Source organism: Populus nigra, chromosome 8, assembly GCF_951802175.1.
Source record: "Populus nigra chromosome 8, ddPopNigr1.1, whole genome shotgun sequence".
NCBI lineage: Eukaryota > Viridiplantae > Streptophyta > Magnoliopsida > Malpighiales > Salicaceae > Populus > Populus nigra.
The window spans coordinates 19578195-19600192 of record NC_084859.1 but is presented as its reverse complement, the minus strand read 5'-3'; the positions used below and the strand labels follow the sequence as shown (position 1 = coordinate 19600192).

The 21998-nt window shown below is 33.2% G+C and overlaps 4 protein-coding genes and 1 non-coding gene across 5 annotated transcripts; 1 reads left to right on the top strand and 4 right to left on the bottom strand.

Annotated features, from left to right (window-relative positions):
* Window positions 1-1306: 1306 nt before the first annotated feature.
* On the bottom strand, window positions 1307-3283 carry LOC133701457 (methionine gamma-lyase-like). Its single transcript, XM_062125386.1, has 3 exons — window positions 2900-3283; window positions 2241-2642; window positions 1307-2106 (listed from the first exon to the last, which is right to left on the bottom strand). Exons 1-3 carry the CDS (start codon window positions 3195-3197, stop codon window positions 1544-1546), a joined length of 1263 nt encoding a protein of 420 aa, XP_061981370.1. The 5' UTR covers window positions 3198-3283; the 3' UTR covers window positions 1307-1543.
* LOC133702457 (U6 spliceosomal RNA) lies at window positions 2718-2816 on the bottom strand. Its single transcript, XR_009843747.1, has one exon. It is a non-coding gene; the product is annotated as a U6 spliceosomal RNA (small nuclear RNA).
* Window positions 3284-6651: 3368 nt separating the features above from the next.
* Window positions 6652-9895, bottom strand: LOC133701024 (transcription termination factor MTERF4, chloroplastic-like). The gene is made up of 2 exons (XM_062124775.1): window positions 8510-9895; window positions 6652-6954 (listed from the first exon to the last, which is right to left on the bottom strand). The coding sequence occupies exon 1, from the start codon at window positions 9656-9658 to the stop codon at window positions 8528-8530; it is 1131 nt and encodes a 376-aa protein (XP_061980759.1). The 5' UTR covers window positions 9659-9895; the 3' UTR covers window positions 6652-6954; window positions 8510-8527.
* Window positions 9896-13523: 3628 nt separating this feature from the next.
* LOC133701175 (transcription termination factor MTERF4, chloroplastic-like) lies at window positions 13524-16720 on the bottom strand. Its single transcript, XM_062125005.1, has 2 exons — window positions 15450-16720; window positions 13524-13925 (listed from the first exon to the last, which is right to left on the bottom strand). Exon 1 carries the CDS (start codon window positions 16608-16610, stop codon window positions 15468-15470), a length of 1143 nt encoding a protein of 380 aa, XP_061980989.1. The 5' UTR covers window positions 16611-16720; the 3' UTR covers window positions 13524-13925; window positions 15450-15467.
* A 2638-nt stretch (window positions 16721-19358) lies between these two features.
* LOC133700510 (cyclin-dependent kinase F-4-like) lies at window positions 19359-21103 on the top strand. Its single transcript, XM_062124062.1, has one exon. It carries the CDS (start codon window positions 19715-19717, stop codon window positions 21026-21028), a length of 1314 nt encoding a protein of 437 aa, XP_061980046.1. The 5' UTR covers window positions 19359-19714; the 3' UTR covers window positions 21029-21103.
* Window positions 21104-21998: the final 895 nt, after the last annotated feature.

Sequence of the window (21998 nt, the reverse complement as noted above, 5' to 3'; positions counted from 1 at the left end):
TTGTATGTGTATATTTGTGTGTGTACTGAAATGGGTTTTTGAGAAACAACAGTGATCAAGACCAAGACGTCTTCTGCTCCTCAGCGATTGAAATTGGTCTTTTGTTAATTAGGTTTTGCTCTATAAGTCTGTGTCCTCAATTTTGCATCGTTGTTCTATATCGTTTTGACCTTTTAAAAGGTCAAAATGACGTCGTTTAACATCTATTAATATGTATAAAAAGAGGTCGGGTCTCAGTCGAGTTTGACTGGGTGCCTCGAGTCCCGGGTCGACCCGCCTGGTTAACCGGGTTTCACCGGGCCATCTCCCAAGTAGGTTTTTACCTACACCCGGACCGGTCCCAGGCCCGGGTCGGCCGGGTCTCGGGTCGACCCGCCGGGTCAGTCCGGGTTTTAAAAATGTGATATAGATTGTCATAAATGTAAAATAATTTTAATATACCAAGCATATAAATGCAACGAAAAAATAACAAAATACATAACTCATTGACTAAATATTAAAGCAACTATTCAAAAAATTCTTGTGCAGACAAGATAAAGAATCTTTGAATATATACCAGACTTTAGGCTTAATTTGTGTAGATGTAAGATAGAGATTTTTCATTAATCTTTTTTCTGCTAGACTAAGACTTTTTACATATAACTTAATTTTTACACCTCTATCAATCATGAATGTGCTTGGCCCACTACTAAAGTTTAATAAACTCTAAACCTTAATTATCACTTAATTTAAAATCTACATGATAGATAAGTTATTTTAAAAGTATTTTTCATTATTTTTCTACTTTTGATCCATATGACACCACCTAAAAAAACAATATCTTTATAGAATTTAAAATATCTAGTATACATTTAAATCAAAAATACAACATATGAACTGTAACGGTTACACTTTATAATCAAGTATTTTTTTATATACATATTACAATATATTGCATCCTCAAAATAAACAATTAATGAACAAATAAACTTTATGAATGAACTTTTAATAAGTCATTAAAGCCCAACTTTTATATATCCTTGAAAATAATACTCATGTTAGTCTCTAAAATTAACATAAAAATTATGTAGACAATCAACTAAAAAAAAGCTTTAATTGTAGGATCCATAATTATTATCTCAGTGCTAATATATTCAATAAGCACTTTATGTCATTTAATTTTCTTTCTTACGCTAAGATATTTTATGTCATATTCTTATTTCAACTTACACTCTTCTTATTATTCTGGAGAAGAAAATTGCACTAAAGTTATCACAATATTTCTTTATATTGGTTTTCATTTAACATAATCCAACGAGATAGATACTTGTAGAAATGCATAAACACGCATTAATTAAGTAGTTTATCACAAATTTAAAAGATCCATCAGATCTTTTATTACAGAAGGGAGATAACATTGATCTCCTTTCTAACAAGTCCTTATGCGCGCAGGACACATTATTTATTTATATATATTTAGAAACCTCTTAGAAGAGGGAAGATACATTTTTCTTTATTATAGTATCAAACAGTAGAGTGGAGGACCATTGTAGCACAAGTAGCATCACTCCTTCATTTCTTCGTATGCGCTTTTGAATTGGTTCCACTTCTGGTCCAAAGTGCCAAGGTATCCAATAGAACACCTTATCAGCCCTGGGGTAATGCCAAGGCGTTTCAGTGTTTCAGGATCCATTTCACTACTGGTGCTGCTACCAGAGGCGGACATGAGGTTCTCATAGTAGCCCAAGCTAACTGCAACGAACCCAAAGTTGTATTTGTTTTCCAATTTGTCCATCAAAAGGTTGGCCTTCTCATCAGTTACCATGTCAATGGAGATAAGCGCACCAAACCCGTAACCTTTGTTGCGCATGGAGTCCAAGAGTTTGTGCTGAGGGTGACCTTCAAGGCCTGGATATATGATTCCGAGAGACGGGTCTAATTCCTTGATTCTCTGGGCCAACTTCATGGCTCGGTTGCACTGTTTCTTCACTCTCAGGCTTAAGTGAGGAAGTCTTGCTGATAATTCATAGGCTTCCCTGGGATTCATTGTGGGGCCAAGGATCATCAGGGGCCCCAGGGACCAGTCCATCAACGGTTTCACTATTTCTTTAGGACCACAAATGGCTCCTGGAATTTCCATTGATTTACAGTTAGAAAAGGAAGATTTTTTCGCTATTATCTGCAGTATATATTTTCCAACATTTGAGGAATAATAATGTAATCGAAGGAAAATAATTTCTGAAACTTTTAATTGCAGATACCTGCAATGAGATCAGATCCACCACTGAAATACTTGGTCAAACTATGCACAACAACATCAGCTCCAAGTTTTGCTGGTGAGAGAATCAACGGGGTAAAGGTATTGTCCACCACCACCTTCACTCCTTTTTCATGAGCTATTTTGCTCAGCTCAGGGATGTCAGCAACAACAAGAGTTGGGTTCGAGATAGATTCAAAGTACAGCACATTGGTCTTTCCTTTGACTATTGCTTTCTTCACATCCTCATGTTTAGTTATGTCCACAAAGACTGTCGTTATGTTGCATTTCTCTGGTAGGAAATTATTCAGTAGCGCATAAGTCGAACCATAGAGACACTCAGCTGCCACCACATGTCCTCCATTTTTGCATAGCTCCAGCAAAACCGATGATATTGCTGCCATACCTGTCCAAAGCATATAAATCGTGGTTTAATTATTTTGTACGCTTGGAAGAATTGAATTCTATCATATGATACATCAGAACATTTGGAAGAATCGAAGTTACATGTCATACTTGTGCAAGAACAAGCTAATCTTTTATGTATTCTTCCAATTTTATCAAATGTTCCCAAAGAGACATAATTGAAATTAATTTACATATATAATTGTAACCAAAGCATCCAAGAAGCAGCTCATATATTATAATTTAAAGCATATGTACCGCTGGAAGTGCAATAGGCAGTCTCAGTTCCTTCAATGGCAGCCAACTGATGACTAAAATTTAACACGGTTGGGTTGTAGTGACGGCTGTAGATGTAAGTGCCGGTTTCAGGACCAATTTCACCTAAAAATGCTTTGCCCATGTTCTCAGGATTTTTGAAGACGAAAGTGTCAGAGACCTCGATGGACATGTTTACACCATTATGTTCACCAAGCTCGTGCCTTGCATTAGCCAACCTTTCAGTTGGAAGATCCTCCCTGAGCTCAATGTTTTCAAGTTCTTCATTTTCAGTAGCCATTTTTCTAAACTTCTAAATGGTGCAAGAGAGTGAGTGAATGAGGATAATGAGAGATATTATTTTGGTTGAGTGAGGACTGAGGAGAAACCTAGTCGCTATTTATAGAGGAGATTGATGAGATTAGTAGGATAAATTTTTTTTCTCCGTAGAACCATAGCGTTCACACAGACTAGTTACACAATCAAGTTATTTGATAATCAGTGATTATCACACTTGACAAAAATTAAATGGGACGCCATTGCAGAAGAGGTCTGTTAATGAAAAAAATTTCCTACTTAAACCGAGCTCAAATAAGAGAGCAGAACGTGCATGGTCTATTATTATCACAGTTATAGAATATTTAAAGCCGTTAATTGTTGATACATTGAGAATTCGTTTGGCCCCCGTGTCTTTACTGTACTTCGTGTGCTATGAAATTAATTATATCAAAATGTTTAGTAATGAATTATTGTGAGTAGAATTATTTAATTAAAACTGTTATTATGGATACGATTTAAGTTAAATATTAAAAAAAACTAAATGAATTTATGAAGAAATAAATTATTTTTTTGAAATAAAAAATATAAGTAAAAAAGAAACAATAATAAATTATTATATAATTTTCTAAGTAAATATAAATAAGAAATAATTTAATTAAAATTCATATAAGCTAAGAGCCAATAGAAATATAAAATCATGGCAACCAAAGAAGAAACCCACAACATCAGTGCCCCATACCCTCACTTCCTTGTATAGTTTCTTCTCCCAAGCATGAGCGTGTTTGCTATTGTAATTGTTTTTGTGGTTGTCGTTAAAAAAAAAATAATTTAATAAAAAATATTTTTTGTGAAATTTATTTTAAAAAGATTAGGTGTTTTTCCAGCACGGTTCTGCAGTGTTTTTCTGAAAACTGAAACAATGGAGACCCAGAACAAAAATGAGATTTTAAGCAAAATTTCAAGCAAAATTGACGAAGATAAGACAGGTACTTACGGGTCCCAGCACAAATCTGTTGGGTTTTTCTGCAATGGTAACAATGGAGGGACAAATCAGTAAAGGTTTGGATGACGATCTTCATTTGAAAAGAAGAAGGGACAAAGGGGAAGAAGGTTGCTCTCGAACTGGCATCGTCCTGTACGTGGTTGTTATCAATGCAATCAATTATTATTTCTAAACAACGGTACTTTCTTACTAGAAGAGAAAACAATGTATTATCTATCTTAATAATTTATTATCCGTGTTGGGATCTATCAGGTAAAATTGATTTGGAACCGTAACAGAACAATTTCGGAAGGGTAGAGGACCGTTTGGAAAGCAATTGGGACCATTGGGAAAGTAATGAGAAAGTATCGGTTGTAAGAGAGAAGAGAAAACACATGAAAAGCAATGGGTAATTGTTTTTCACAAACTGAGTTCAAATTCAATTTGGACTGGAATCCGCATTAAAAAAACGTGGTTGGTTAACACCAGCTACGTGTAAATAGATTTTTATTTCAGCCAGCCACAGCCACCAACAGCATATCCAAAGCACTCGTTCCAGATTCCAAGGGATAAGATTTTGCCATTTTCATTTTCATTGCCATGGAAGAAATGCGTCCTGATGGCCTTGCAGGAGGGCGGGAAGCCACCAAATACAGGATCCTGGAAAGAATCACGGCACCAAGTCACGCCAGTTTTAAATTCAACAAGGCGACGGAAATGAGGTGCTTTAACAGCTAGCATTCTCCATCATATCATCAGAACCCATCAAACGGACGAGGAAAAGACATGGAACTAGAATTAACATTCAAGTTTATATCATATCTCGAATATTTGGGGTCAAAGAGCAAATCTCCTATGAGTATTCTTCAAGGAAATATAACCATTTCATGGAAACTACAATAGAAACAATTTTCTCAGAGAAAACAACGAATGAAATGGAAACTACTTCATAGTTAGAAAACAATCACTTTTTGATTTTTAAATAATATTTTTTATATATTAAAATACTAAATTTTCCCTTCAGACAACTTGATTTTAACCAAAAAAGCAAGATGAAAATACAAAAAAATCATTGAACATTAGTTTAATATTTTTTTTCTTTTAGGGTAATTCAATTATTTAATTGTGATTAAAAAAATAAAAAAACACAAAATTTTCTAAATGCTAGTTTAATAAATATTTTTTAAAAAGTAATTTTATTTACCGTGAAAAATCTAACAATAATTTATGTACATTATAAAAAAACCGTATTACTTTTAATAACAACTTCATTGATTTTTTTTTTATATAAAAAATAGTTATTATGTAGCTCATTTTATAGAACAACATGTCTTGTTCTATAGTTAAAGACGGGCGTAGTTGTTTTGTTTTTGTTTTTGTTTTTTTTTAATATGTTAATTTATTGACAGCTGAAGTTTTTGGACTAGCTTGACTATTATGGGCTAAGTTCTCGTATCAGCTGAGTTCAGCCCAATTCTGTGCTATGCAATTTTTTGGTTTGATTTCGAACCCATCAGGCTACAAGAATGTTTTGTTCTGTTTTTGTTTTTGCAATGGCTTAACTTTGGATGCACTAAAATGAGTCAGAAACTTCATGAGACCATAATAATAATAAATAAATATAATCTAAAATGGGCCAAGTTCTCGTATCTGCTAAGTTATGAATGAAACCTAGGTCCTTGGATCGAATTAAAAAAATTGCATAAAACACTTGATGTAACAATTTGTTTTTTGTAAAATAATTATGTACTCTTTTAATTGATACTAGATAGGTGATCAATGCCGTAGCTGATATATTTAATAAAATCCATCCATTGTTTTTAAAGAGGCCATATTTTATCAGGTGTGCTTTGTCACACTCCAACATCACGGGGATCATCAGTCAAACGAATGCTTTGTATGATCCCTTATATACACAAGAAGTAAAATAAAATGCTATAAAGAAAAGGTAAGGAAACAAATTAACCAACATTATCTCTGTCCAATATGATGCAGGAGATTATGGAAGATTTGAATAATGAGTTTGAATTTGTTGCGATTAGATAAACAAGTCAAGCTCAAGAAAGAGCTCAGAACGTTATAAATATTTTTTTTTTGATAAAAACATACAAGTTTTTATAAAAAATTGTTAATTTTGACCCGAACGAGTTTAAAATGATATCTAAATTGTGGATCAATTTATCAAGTCAATTGTATTTGATCCAAGTCAATGTCAAAAAAGAATAAACTAAGTTGCAGATATGGAAATTTGTGTTCACGTATGGATTACTGCATAAATCCATCATAATTTGTTTTTTCAAAAAGAGAGTAATCAGATTGTTGATACAATTGGTAAATAAAGGAAAGATTAACTTTTTGAGGAATGTTATTCATCCTGAAATATTAAATTTTCTATACAGTAAGTTCTATGATCTGATTATTTTTTTTAACTTGCTATATACATCCTGGAAAAGTTCTATGATCTTAATGTAATTGTTCGTTTTAATGCTTGAAATAGATGAAATTTTTAATCAATTTTGTTAAATGCAACAACAGAGCTCAATTCTTACAAAATATCTGTACAAGGTGAATAACAAGTACAAAACAACAACATGAAGGGCACCTTCATGGGGTCTTGAAAGTTGAAGGGCCAAATTTGAACTGTCCTTAATTTGAAGGATGGGAGGTCCGGCAAATCGTACGCTGGTGCTTGTCAAGCCTTTTGCCCACCAGGAAAGGTTGTCAGCATGTTTTTGCTCTTAATTGTGGGATATCAGAGTTCGACCTCAAAACAGCTTCAGTTTTTTGGCTTCAACATCTGCAACCACATGTGAGCCAATCCTTTTTAATGATAAAACACTCTCAGGAGAATAATACGGTATTTGAATCAGGGAAAAACATAAATTTAAAAATCACTGTATAAACAAGTCAGAAATTAAATTGCAATTACTCAAGATAACTATAGAAAACACTGCTTGCTGCTAAAATAGGATTCAAAACACTGCTGACAACTTCAATTCATTATGCACTGCGCACATGTAACTATAGAAAACAAAAGGTTGCCCTCCACCTTCATTATTAGATGGATAATGTAAATTTAGCCCCGAAGCAAACATTGATCGTTTTTCAACTGAAATATAACACGGCCATTGAAATACTTGTTCCATTGTTTCTAAATAAGAATGCAATCTGTGTCAAGTCTGGACGTTTAAACAACTGTTGCATGTGTCCATTGAAGTTTAGAAATGACAAGCATATGTTACGGTTAAATAAACATGTGCGTCTTCACCATAGATATGAAGAAGAGGTCATGTGGGAAGTTATACTCTACCGCCACTGAAAAACAAAATTAGTGTCTTCCCCCTTTTAGTTCTTATACATCTTTATCTTTTCCGTCTAGCAACTTGGTAAATCAAGGGTTTGTTATTTGATTATTACCTGCCAAATAATGGCAAAAGAACAAACAAAAAACACTAGTAGAGGGTATGCTTTGATTACAAGAAAGCTTCACCATCCAAATTCCTATATCCCAACCATGCAAATGATATATGTTTGTTAAGATTACTAAGCTTCTCGACAACAAGCTTAATGAAAAAACTAGTACCAAATGGCAATTTGCAATCCATGCATTCATTCATGCTACAATCTAAAATATGCTTCTCCCAAGTCCTAACCAAACTCATTGTTCGAGTCCATTGATACAACCTTCCTGAGTTTGTCAACACCATAGCCGGTATTTTATATGCAGGGGTGATGACACTAAGATGACTTAAATCTTTCATATCCAACACCCTCTTCTATATTGAACCTTAGCAAAATAGCCATTCAAACTCCTAACCTTATTTCCGCGTCAGAGCTCGTAGGGATTGAAGCTACAAGGTCTAAAGAAGTTTAGGGTAGTTTTTGTTTTTTTCCTTTTCCTATCGTGTTCTATCATTGAACAACATTATATGAAATTTAAAAAACAATTATTTACACAAGCATCAGAACCCTTTTAGCTTATGAGCAAGTGAGGGAACCAACAAAAGAGCATGTTTTATATAGCTGCTCTTATGTTTTAGTGCTCAAATTAAGATTCCCAAAGCAAAAATCTCTACCAAAAATGAAAATACTCGACCATTCAGTTTTACTCTGAAAATCAATGGAAGAATTATACGATCACATAATTTTATCAGGACAGTTGTGTTTACTAAAGATTTCCCAGAAAATTCTAAGAATTACACGGTAAATGATCTTCAACATGAACAAATGCTAGTAAAAACAAACTCCAATGGATGACTTACAGAGAGAATATGTAAAATCACAAGAAAATGAATTCACAGTATTCAAGTAATAGATTGAGAAATATAAATCAAAAAAAGTTGACACAATACCTTCATTGCTATCCATTATCATCTTTTTCCTTTGTCAATTCCTCCATACATCTCCAGTAAACCAGGAACTTTATTCTCGTACTTGGCAACACATCTCTCCATGAAATCCTTCTCGCTTAATTTTAGAAAAGTAGCAATGTTTGTGTCTCCTTTAATCAGCTTCTTTGACTTCAAAACCTCCAAAACATTGCACCTCGGAAGAATCCTATTGCCAAAAGAGTATTTAAGAAGCGCAGGATTGGCAACTATAGTTTGCCGTTCCAACTTCATCTTATTCAGAAAGAAATCCATCATGCTCCGGATTTTCTCCTCTGAACTTAATAATAGACAAGGGAATCGCTTAAAAGCCCATAAAACCTCCTCTTCGGTCCACCCAACACTCTTAAACATATCAATTTTCTTCCTCCAAGCAGATTCATTCATTCGTGCAATCACTGTAAGAGCATGTATATACATTGTCTTGTCTGGTTCGATGCCCAGTTGCTTAAGATAAGTGACAGCATAAACCATCCTATGATTACTATGTTGTAAAGATCTTGGCTGCGACAATAGCAGTTTTGCAACCCTATCAGCGGTCACTCCCTCCTTTTTCAACAAGTCAAGGTTTGGTCGCACGGTAGCATTGAAACTAAAGGACATTAAAAAAGGAGCACGACTAAGAGCAGCTAAAATATTCTCATTACTTTCGAGAAAACGTTTCAAAAGCTCAAAACATGGCTTGATATGAGCATGTAAGGAGGCTCTAAAAATTCTCGGATCCAATACGGCAAGCTGAGGCAGAAGCTGACCCACAAAGCCATTTTTTATGAAGAAGTCAAACTTAGGCTTGAGATTACCTTCTGTTCTGGAACGGAGGACAGCAGGCCACTTTTCGATCAATTTGGCAACGTGGGCATCCTGAAAATCGTAAGATTTCAAGAAGTGGATGACGGATTGAGGCTTCTGAAGGTTATTTTCATCGATTTGGAACTTTTTGGAGACGGAAAGAGCAGATTGTAGAGGAAGCCCGCATGAGTTGACGAGGTATTGAACAGTAAAAGAAGAGGAGGCATTGGGAGGTCGTGTAGTAGATGATGTTTTCAGGAAACGTCTTTGAATCAGAGAAAGCAGATTTCTCAATGGTATATTGCTATTAATATTGGTGCTCATTTTTTAGTGGGAAGCAAAATGCTGTAAGATTGATGACAGGAATAGAAGGAGAAAAAGGGTTTTCGTTAGGGTTTCTCCCCTGGCTGGCTGGCGGTCTGCTAAATTTGACTGGCCCAGATGGGCTTGTTTCAGGTGGCCCTTTTTTTCAGAGAGAAACTGGAGTGAGAGGGGGGACAGAGAGCCTTTATGTTAAACTTAAACCCATTGAGTAGGGATTACAATGGAGGTCGAAGGAGGCACACTCTAGTTTTTTGCATCTATGAAGATATTTTGGCTCGGTTTGTAACTGAGGTAGCACCTTGTTTTTTATTTTATTTTTAAAAAAATTAATTTATTATTTTTCAGCGTTGGTAAATAATTAGATATTAAAAATAAAAAAAATATTTTTTTAATATATTTTTAAATAAAAAATATTTTAAAAAGTAATATTTATCTTCATTTCAAATAAATTCTTTAACTTTTAAGTCAACTTTTATTTGTACAAAATTAAATTAGTTTGTACGTTCACGTTATGTTATGAAAAACTTAATTTTTTTAAACATGAAAATACATAAATAATTTTTTCTTACATTATCATTAAATTTTAAAATACAATTGTTTTGGATTTCTTTTTTGTAAAATAAGCTTTTCTATTAATGTGTCTTTTATTTATCTTATTCAATGTAATAGTTTTAATTAAAACCATTTTTTTTGTTTTAAAAAATATGTTATGATTTTTAAAATAAATTAACAAAAAAAATAGACATTGGGATTAAAATCTAAAAAAATCGTAAATGTAATATGTAATGAAATCATCTTCAAAATCTATTTAAACTTTTTTATAATGTAAACTCATTTCAATCAATTTTTAATAAACAATTTATTATTTATAATATTATTATTTTCATATGAAATACATAACAATTAAGAAAAAATATTAAAATTCAAATAAAGAATTATACTAGTATTTAAAAATAAAAACCATATTAAAAATAAAAAGTAAATAAATCTAGTAAATTTTTTAGAATGTAAATGAAAAAAAATAAAAAGAAATAAAAACTCAACAACGACTACGGTCAACACGTGGCTCACAAGTAGCAGGCTAGTCACACACGCTTCTCCTTGTTCTATCTTTTTATTCATTCACCCTATATTTTTTTTGAAAAAAATATGATAGGCGGGTCATTTATAACCATTCAAAAAATAAATGCACCTCCCCCAGCGTTCGAACTCATGACGTTTAGGTTGTCACACACGCTAATTAACACATTAATTTATTACAAAATAATTAAAAATATGTATCAAGGTGATTCAATGAACAATAAAGCACCATAAAAAAAAAAAAAAAAAAACCCTCCTTCTTTGAGAGTGTACTGTTTAGTATAATTTCAATACTCCACTCCTCCTCTAATTAAAAAGCGGATCTAGAATTATTTGGGTGGTGGTCTAGTGGTAAAAATTTGGGACTAAAAAGTTTATTTTCTCTGTGGTTTCAGGTTCGAGCCATGTGATTGCTCATATGATGGCCACTGGAGGCTTACATGATCCTTAACTTCAGGGTCCGTGAGATTAGTCGAGGTGCACGCAAGCTAACCCAGACACCCACGTTAAACTAAAAAAAAAAATGGACCTAGAAGTACACATTTTTTTATGATAAATTTCAACTAAATAATATACATGGATCATTAAAAATAAAATATTTTACATTTATTAAACAAATTACTTAAAATAATATTTTTAGAAATACATAAACTATCGTAAATTTATTTGTAAAAATAAAATAAAATATATTTATGTGTAAATTCAAGTATAAAGATAAGGCCTGTTTTTTTTTTTTTTTGAGTTTCAAAAATATTTTTGAAATAATTTGAATTTTTTTTTCTTTACTTCAAATTAATATTTTTTTATGTTTTCTGGTCATTTTAATATGCTAATATTAAAAATAATTTTAAAAAAATAAAAAAAATATCATTTTAATATATTTATAAATAAAAAATATTTTAAAAAACAATCACAAATACACTTTCAAATATACTACCAAACACGCTCTATACCCAACCATGCCAGTATTTTATTAGCCTCTACCTTCACTTTAAGAACGAACTTCCTTCCACACTTAATTTTCGATCGAGTAAGAGCGTGTTTGGCAGTGTGGTTGCGGGTGCTTTTCAAATAACTTTTCGTGCCAAAATGCATGCCAACGATGTTTTTTCATTTTTTAAAAATCATTTTTAACATCAGCACATCAAAACAATCCAAAACGTACAAACCATATTAAATTTTAGCAAAAAAAAAAAACAAAAAATTTTCAAATTTTTTGGGAACGCGGCCGCAGCCGCGTTCCCAAACGGTCCCTAAATGAAGGTGGACCTCCATGGGATCTAGTTACACTTGCCATCCCTACCATTAACATAAGGAATTTAGATTTTCTTACAGTAATTTATTTTTCATGTTTTTTTTCTCCAGATTTTTCTGTTGTTTTTTTTCTGCTACAAACTTGTCGTAGTTGAAAAATGATTGGAACCTACATTTAATTAGCAATGGCGTTTTTGGTCTGAACATACCATGAAAACAACAGCAGATAACGTCATATCCAATCATGATTTAATGTTTGGAGAAATTGTCGTAAGCAACTGGCAAAGACAGTGCCTCTAGCTTCCTTAAATTGTGATTCAAGCAACAATTAAGCAAATATAATTTGGAACAAGCCATAGAAAAACTACCTTTGTTCCACTAAGTTAAACGTTTCCAAGATTAATCATGAAAGAAATTAGGATAGTTTTGTATTTAAGATATCTCTTTGTGAAGTCACCTCTATAAATGCAAACCCCATTTATTTCGTTTAAGTTGAATTCTTATTTATTTTGCTTTTAAACCATGCCTATATTACTCGGCTTGGCTCTACAGGTAAACCTGATAATTTAAAATTTAACCCGGATTGGATTTTAGTTCGAGCAAGTGTTTTTTTACTAAAATGATATTGTTTTTGTTTTTTTAAATTATAATTTAAGTTGATATGTCAATCTCCTCAATTTTTTGAATCCCTTCTTAAACCTGATAGGTTATCAAATTGATTCTCATTCCTATCTTTTAAATTATCATTACTCCTACCTTTTCATACTCAAACTTTTCCATATTCACTTTGGATATCCATGAATTTCTAAATTTTTAATACAATTATTTTATCTTGAGATGATTGTGTGACCTAAAAAAGAAAAGAAAAAAAAATATTAGACGTGATCATTGGAGCTGATTGGACATGAAGGTAAAATTAATATCTGAGTGACATTTTAACAATCAAACGAATGCTTTGTATGATCCCTTATATACACAAGAAGTAAAATAAAATGCTATAAAGGAAATATATAGAAAAGGTAAGGAAACAAATTAACCAACATTATCTCTGTCCAACCAAGCTAAACCCAATATGATGCAGGAGGTTATGGAAGATTTTAATAATGAGTTTGAATTTGTTGCGATTATAACAAATGAAATTCCTATTAAACGTGTTTATAGATTAGATAAACAAGTCAAGCTCAAGAAAGAGCTCAGAACGTGATAAATATTTTTTTCTTCTGATAAAAACAGAGTTTAAAATGATATCTAAATTGTGGATCAATTTATCAAGTCAATTGGATTTGATCCAAGTCAATGTCAAAAAAGAATAAACTAAATTGCAGATATGGAAATTTGTGTTCACGTATGGATTACTGCATAATCCATCATAATTTTTTATTTCAAAAAGAGAGTAATCAGATTGTTGATACAACTGGTAAATAAGGGAAAGATTAACTTTTTGAGTAATGTATTCATCCTGAAATATTAAATTTTCTATACAGTAAGTTCTATGATCTGAATTTTTTTTTAACTTGCTATACATCCTGGGTAAATTTGAAATATTTACCTCTATTGTTCGTTTTAATGCTTGAAATAGATGAAATTTTTAATCAATTTTGTTACATGCAACAACAGAGCTCAATTCTTACAAAATATCTGTACAAGGTGAATAACAAGTGCAAAACAACAACATAACGGGCACCTTCATGTAGTCTTCAAAGGTTAAAAAGACTTCGAAGCACGATCAAGGTCCCAGCTACAAGGAGTCTTGAAAGTTGAAGGGCCAAATTTGAACTGTCCTTAATTTGAAGGATGGGAGGTCCGGCAAATCGTACGCTGGTGCTTGTCAAGCCTTTTGCCCACCGGGAAAGGTTTTCAGCATGTTTTTGCTCTTAATTGTGGGATATCAGAGTTCGACCTCAAAACAGCTTCAGTTTTTTGGCTTCAACATCTGCAACCACATGTGAGCCAATCCTTTTTAATGATAAGACATTCTCAGGAGAATAATATGGTATTTGAATCAGGAAAAAGCATGAATTTAAAAATCACTGTATAAATAAGTCAGAAATTAAATTTCAATTACTCAAGATAACTATAGAAAACACTGCTGACAACTTCAATTCATTATGCACTGCGCACATGTAACTATAGAAAACAAAAGGTTGCCCTCCACCTTCATTATTAGATAGATAATGTAAATTTAGCCCCGAAGCAAACATTGATCGTTTTTCAGCTGAAATATAACACGGCCATTGAAATACTTGTTCCATTGTTTCTAAATAAGAATGCAATCTGTGTCAAGTCTGGACGTTTAAACAACTGTTGCATGTGTCCATTGAAGTTTAGAAATGACAAGCATATGTTACGCTTAAATAAACATGTGCATCTTCACCATAGATATGAAGAAGAGGTCATGTGGGAAGTTATACTCTACCGCCACTGAAAAACAAAATTAGTGTCTTCCCCCTTTCAGTTCTTATACATCTTTATCTTTTCCATCACGCAACTTGGTAAATCAAGGGTTTGTTATTTGATTATTATCTGCCAAATAATGGCAAAAGAACCAACAAAAAACACCAGTAGAGTGTATGCTTTGATTACAAGAAAGCTTCACCATCCAAATTCCTATATCCCAACCATGCAAATGATATATGTTTGTTAAGATTACTAAGCTTCTCGACAACAAGCTTAATGAAAAAACTAGTACCAAATGGCAATTTGCAATCCATGCATTCATTCATTATACAATCTAAAATATGCTTCTCCCAAGTCCTAACCAAACTCATTGTTCGAGTCCATTGATACAACCTTCCTGAGTTTGTCAACACCATAGCCGGTATTTTATATGCAGGGGTGATGACACTAAGAGGACTTAAATCTTTCATATCCAACACCCTCTTCTATATTGAACCTTAGCAAAATAGCCATTCGAACTCCTAACCTTATTTCCGGGTCAGAGCTCATAGGGATTGAAGCTACAAGGTCTAAAGAGGTTTAGGGTAGTTTTTGTTTTTTTCCTTTTCCTATCGTGTTCTATCATTGAACAACATTATATGAAATTTAAAAAACAATTATTTACACAAGCATCAGAACCCTTTTAGCTTATGAGCAAGTGAGGGAACCAACCAAAGAGCATGTTTTATAAAGCTGCTCTTATGTTTAGTGCTCAAATTAAGATTCCCAAAGCAAAAATCTCTACCAAAAATGAAAATACTCAACCATTCAGTTTTACTCTGAAAATCAATGGAAGAATTATACGATCACATAATTTTATCAGGACAGTTGTGTTTACTAAAAATTTCCCAGAAAATTCTAAGAATTACACGGTAAATGATCTTCAACATGAACAAATGCTAGTAAAAACACACTCCAATGGATGACTTACAGAGAGAATATGTAAAATCACAAGAAAATGAATTCACAGTATTCAAGTAATAGATTGAGAAATATAAATCAAAACAAGTTGACACAATACCTTCATTGCTATCCATTATCATCTTTTTCCTTTGTCAATTCCTCCATACATCTCCAGTAAACCAGGAACTTTATCCTCATACTTGATAACACATCTCTCCATGAAATCCTTCTCGCTTAATTTTAATAAAGTAGCAATGTTTGGGTCTCTTTTAATCAGCTTCTTTGACTTCAAAACCTCCAAAACATTGCACCTCGGAAGAATCCTATTGCCAAAAGAGTATTTAAGAAGCGCAGGATTGGCAACTATAGTTTGCCGTTCCAACTTCATCTTATTCAGAAAGAAATCCATCATGCTCCGGATTTTCTCCTCTGAAGTTAATAATATATAAGGTAATCGCTTAAAAGCCCATAAAACCTCCTCTTCGGTCCACCCAACACTCTTAAACATATCAATTTTCTTCCTCCAAGCAGATTCACTCATTCGTGCAATCACTGTAAGAGCATGTATATACATTGTCTTGTCTGGTTCGATGCCCAGTTGCTTAAGATAAGTGACAGCATAAACCATCCTATCATTACTATGTTGTAAAGATCTTGGCTGCGACAATAGCAGTTTTGCAACCCTATCAGCGGTCACTCCCTCCTTTTTCAACAAGTCAAGGTTTGGTCGCACGGTAGCATTGAAACTAAAGGACATTAAAAAAGGAGCACGACTAAGAGCAGCTAAAATATTCTCATTACTTTCAAGAAATCGTTTCAAAAGCTCAAAACATGGCTTGATAGAAGCATCTAAGGACGTTCTAAAAATTACCGGATCTAATACGGCAAGCTGAGGCAGAAGCTGACCCACAAAGCCATTTTTTATGAAGAAGTCAAACTTAGGCTTGAGATTATCTTCGGTTCTGGAACGGAGGACAGCGGGCCACTTTTCGATCAATTTGGCAATGTGGGAATCTTGAAAATCGTAAGATTTCAAGAATTGGATGACGGATTGAGGCTTCTGAAGGTTATTTTCATCGATTTGGAACTTTTTGGAGACGGAAAGAGCAGATTGTAGAGGAAGGCCGCATGAGTTGATGAGATATTGAACAGTAAAAGAAGAAGAAGATGATGAGGCATTGGGAGGTCGTGTAGTAGATGATGTTTTCACCAAACGCTTTTGAATCAAAGAAAGCAGCAGATTTCTGACTGGTAAATTGCCATTAATATTGGTGCCCATTTTTAGTGGGAAGCAAAATGCTGATAGATTTGATGACAGTAGAAGATGAAGGGTTTTCGTTAGGGTTTCTCCACTGGCTGGCTGGCAATGTACTAAAAGTCTGGTTGCCTGGAAATATTTTTAAAAAAAAATTAAAAAAATTATTTTCAACATCATTATATTATAATAATTTTAAAATAAATAAATAATTTTTAATAAATAAATAATAAAATTTTAAAAAATTTACTTGAGCAGCTATAATTTCAAAAGGAATACGACATTCTGTAATAATAATTATTTTAAAGATATATATTTTTTAATATATTAAAATAATATATATATTTTTTTATTTTTAAAATTTTATTTTTAATATCAAAACATCAATATATTTTAAAATTATAAAAAAAAAAATTTAAATAAAAAAATTCAGTATATGCCAGATGGGCATGTTTCAACCCTCCCCACCAGCTTTGATTAAAGGCGGACCTTCTTTGGAAGTAAATATAGTTTTTTTATGATTAATTTCAATTAAATAGTGTACATGTATCATAAAAAATAAAATATTTTACATTTATTAAATAGATTACCAAAAATAATCTTAAAATAAAATACATAAACTATTTTAGATAGATATTTTAGAAAATATCAAACGATCTAATTTAAAGTTATTCTCATCATATATTTAAATAAACAAAACTATTTATCATAATCATCGTTATAAATACAAATCCTTTAGTATTTTATTTTAATTGAATGACTAATATTTATTTTAGACATTTAAACCATGATTATAAAACTCGGTATAGCTCGGTAAATCAACACAACAACCTAAAACTTAATTTAGGATGAGTTTTTCTTTAAATTAGTATTTTTTTTTTATAAAAACTATGTGAACATAATTCATATATAGATAATTAAAAAAAACCCTTATATTTTGGTTTCTTTTTTAACTAAAGTTTGACAAATTATATTTTTTTTCATAAACTTTAAACAAGTGTTAGTACTTAACATCCTAAAAATACAAAAAATATATAATTATTTACAGGTTTTTCATTATATTTATTTTAATGATTAAAAAATCACTTAAACTTTAAAATAATGAAATTACCATTCATAATTCATAATTATAGTAATCTTATCCATAAGACTCAAAACTCATTTCATGAACACAAATCCCTTTCAAGCATTTTCTTAAATATTTTCAGTGCATCAGTTAAAATATCATATTAAATTGATCTTGTAGCATCTCGACTCTCTCATCATATATACTTGCAAGTTTCTTTCTTCATCTCTGGATTATTATTATAAAATGAAGAATTGAACTATAGTTTGTTTTCTGTTTTAAGTAGTGATTGAGAACACAGTTGAAACCGTATTTTTTAAAATTTTATTATAAAATGAAACTCATTTTATGTCATAAATAATGTTGGGGAACGCGGTTAAAACCGTGTTTCTTAAAAATTTTAATTTTTTTATTTTAATTTTTTATATATATATTTTCATATCATTTTGATATACTAATATTTAAAATAATTTTAAAAAATAAAAAATAATATTATTTTAATGTATTTCCTAATAAAAAACACTTTTAAACCGTAAACCATTTCTATATTCTTAAATACCACTTTAAAACCCGAAAATATTCATAAGTCGACTTCTCGAACCCTCAATTACAACTCATGAACTCTCTCATCGATTCACAAGCCAACAAATGAAGAAAATAATTTAAGAATCTCATAAACACCTCGAGGAAAACATACATGGGGATCTCCTTGCACAATTCTATCGAAACACAATTGCAAGATGTTTGTTCTCTACAGGCACAACCACCATACAATTTCCCCACCCTCTTTACAGTGAATTAAATATTTGGCTTTCAAACTCTACTCCAAGTGCATATTCATCTACTTCAAAGTCCAGCCATTTTTCATATTGATTTATCATGTCTCTCTCTGCAAACGCATCCACCATACAATTAATCCCTCATCTCTCTCAATTCAAAGATCTTCAGCTAACCATTCCTTTCGTCTCGCCATTCTTGTCCCTTTCACCCGTGCTTTGTCTCCACCACCAACATATCGATCTTCGACATCTCAAATACAAGCATGCACTTGCACGATCGAGTAACAGTACTTTCTGCTCTAGCCTAGCATCTACATCATCACTTTCAAGCATTTTTCCCCCTTTCCCAACCCATTTATTTTCAAATCATGCCTCAGCCGGGATTGTATGAAGAGATTAAGTATAAAAAACAAACATCTTGTTTTAGATTTAATGTGTTTTATATAGGTGTGTCGTGTTATTAGAGAGAGAGAGAGAGAGAGAGAGATTGGATTATCTACCAAGCAAGTTTCCTTCCTATACTTGAACATTAAGGTTAAATTTATTTTTGAATTTCAAAAATTTTTTGAAACAAATTAATTTTTTTTATTTTCAGATATATTAATGTATTGATATTAAAAATAATTTTTTAAAAATAAAAAAAATTATTTTAATATACTTTTCAATAAAAATATATTTTAAAAAATAACCCTACCGTACTGAAACAACCTATAAAACAAGTAAATAGAATCACATCCAAATTACAAATTGAAAGCATGAAAGAGTTGGCATTTACTTTTTGAGTTCGTTGTAAGCTGGTAACTCCATAACTTTTCCCGAGTCGGTGCCTGTCTCTTCATACGCGCGCGCGCGTATACATATGTAGTTGGCCCATAAGAAAGCGGAGGATCCCTACATTACTTGCAATTGTTAACTCGCAGCATTCCTCCCTCCGTTCTAACCCGAGTATTTTTCTTTCTCCGTGTCGCACAAGGATATCAAATCATGTAGTCCCACGGATTACAGATATGATTCCACTAACATATATACGGAGCCAACCCTGTTTCCTTGCTAGTATTTGCACAGACATACAAAAGAAAGATTTGTTTTTAGGGTTTTGTGCACTTGGCTTGGGTCGAAATTGCTGTATCACCATTCACAATGGTATTTTTATCTGTCCATGAAGCCAGCAATTTATGGTTTCCGGTTTTTTATCAGTTTCTTTAGGTTTCTTGCTTAATGGTCAGATTTATCGCAACCAGTTTTTTCCTATTAGATTTTGATCTTTCGATCGGTGCACAATAATGGAGAGGTACATGTTAGTTAAAGAACTTGGAGAGGGTGCCTTTGGCAGTGTCAGGCAAGCGATCAATCAAGAGACTGGTGAAGTTGTTGCCATTAAGCAGATCAAGAGAGAATATGATTCATGGGAAGAATGTCTGAGTTTGAGAGAAGTCAAGTCGTTACAGAAGCTGAACCATCCCAAGATTGTGAAGCTTAAAGAACTAATCCTCAGAAACAAACTTTTGTATTTTGTTTTCGAGTACATGGAACAGAACCTTTATCAAGTCATTGCAGACAGGAAAACCCTGTTCTCAGAAGCAGAGGTTCGGGACTTGTGTCACCAGGTCTTTCAGGGTCTTGCTTACATGCACAAGCAAGGGTATTTTCACCGTGACCTGAAGCCAGAGAACTTGTTGGTTACCAGAGGTGCTGTCAAGATTGCTGATTTCGGGCTTGCTAGAGAAATCAATTCGAGACCACCGTTTACACAATATGTCTCCACTCGCTGGTATCGGGCGCCTGAAGTTATTCTACAATCAGATTTTTATAATTCTAAAGTTGATATGTGGGCAATGGGTGCCATCATGGCCGAGTTATTCACTCTTCGTCCGCTCTTCCCTGGTACCGGAGATGCAAACCAGATGTACAAGATATGCAGTGTACTAGGCGCTCCAACCATGGATTCATGGGCTGATGGAATTCATCTGGCAAGGACAATCAACTACCAATTTCCAGAGTTTGATGGTGTCCCTCTCTCTGCATTGATACCATCTGCTAGTGAGGATGCAATCAGCCTTATTTCAATGCTTTGTTCTTGGAATCCTTGCAATAGGCCCACTGCGGATGAGGCCTTGAAACATCCTTTCTTCAGGAGTTGCTTTTATATTCCTCCTTCCCTTCGCTTCAGGGATGCTGCTAGTGCTGGAACAAGTGGAGAATCAGAGCAGGAATGTTACAAGAGATATCATGGGGCTTTATCTAATTCAATTCTCAATCACAGCTTTCCTTCCCCCAACAAGTTACACGCTTACTCGATCACGCCTGTGCATCGCGACCTCAACAGGGCAAAGCAGCATGTTTCAATTCCTGCCAAGCAATTCAGATTTGGACCGCAATCTAGTAACATGGGCGGAACTACTGCGCGTGGAGTTTCAGATACAGCTGGTACATTGCCCCACATGACAAATGGTTCACGCAAGCAATTTGTTGTGCAGCCTAGGCTACTTCCTTTGAAAGCTGGGGAACAAGGAATTGCAGAACCTGCTGACATGTTTATCAGACCAGCCCAAAAATTTCATCCTGCCACAATCTACACAGGGAAAGTTGCAGTATGAATGATAACATTAGCTAGAAGAGAATATTATTCTAAGATGTTTTGTAAGAACACCTTTTGTTTTATCATCTTTTCAAGGAAGTGAATTTTTCTATTTAGTAGATTATAATAAGAATTGACAGTTCATTTGTCAATCAAAAAATTTGACACATTATTTACTTGCTCTTAGTTTTTGATGAAATTCAAGTTTCACTGAGCTATCCCTCATTAAAATGTCCCAGAATCAGTAGCTGTACAAGGTAATACACTTGTAGGAAACCCATTGATTCGCTTGAACTCTGACCTGCACAAAACATCATCATAAAGGGCACCTTCATGTAGTCTTCAAAGGTTAAAAACACTTGGAAGCACGATCAAGGCCCCAGCTCCAAGTATTCTTGAAAGCTGAAGGGCCAAATTGCAACTGTCCTTAATTTGAAGGGTGGGAGGTCAGGCAAAGCGAACACTGGTGCTTATCAAGCCTTTTGTCCACAGAAAAGCTTTTCAGGATATTTTTGCTCTTAATTATGGGATATCAGAGTTTGAGCTCAAAACAGCTCTAGTTTTTTGGCTTCAACATCTGCAACCACATGTGAGCCACGTCCTTTTTAATGATAAAACACACTCTGCAGATTAATGTAGTATTTGAATCCAGTAAAAGCCTGAATTTAAAAATCACTGACTAGAGAAGTCAGAAATTAAATTACAAATACTCATGATAATGATGCTTGATGCTAAAATAGGATTTAAAACACTGCTGACAACTTCAATTCCAGTCTTAAAAATCTTATACCACACAAATGATCCAGTATTTTTGCTCCAAGGAAATCATTTGGCACAAAAATGCTGAATCATATAGCTCTGTTGCTAATTGCAAATGACTATGAACGCAACCACAAGGAACGGGAACTAGAAATGGAAAAATCCATGTCCCTAGCAATCAAATCATTATGCAAAGACCAACGAGGGTTGGGTCTAGCGGCAAGGGGATA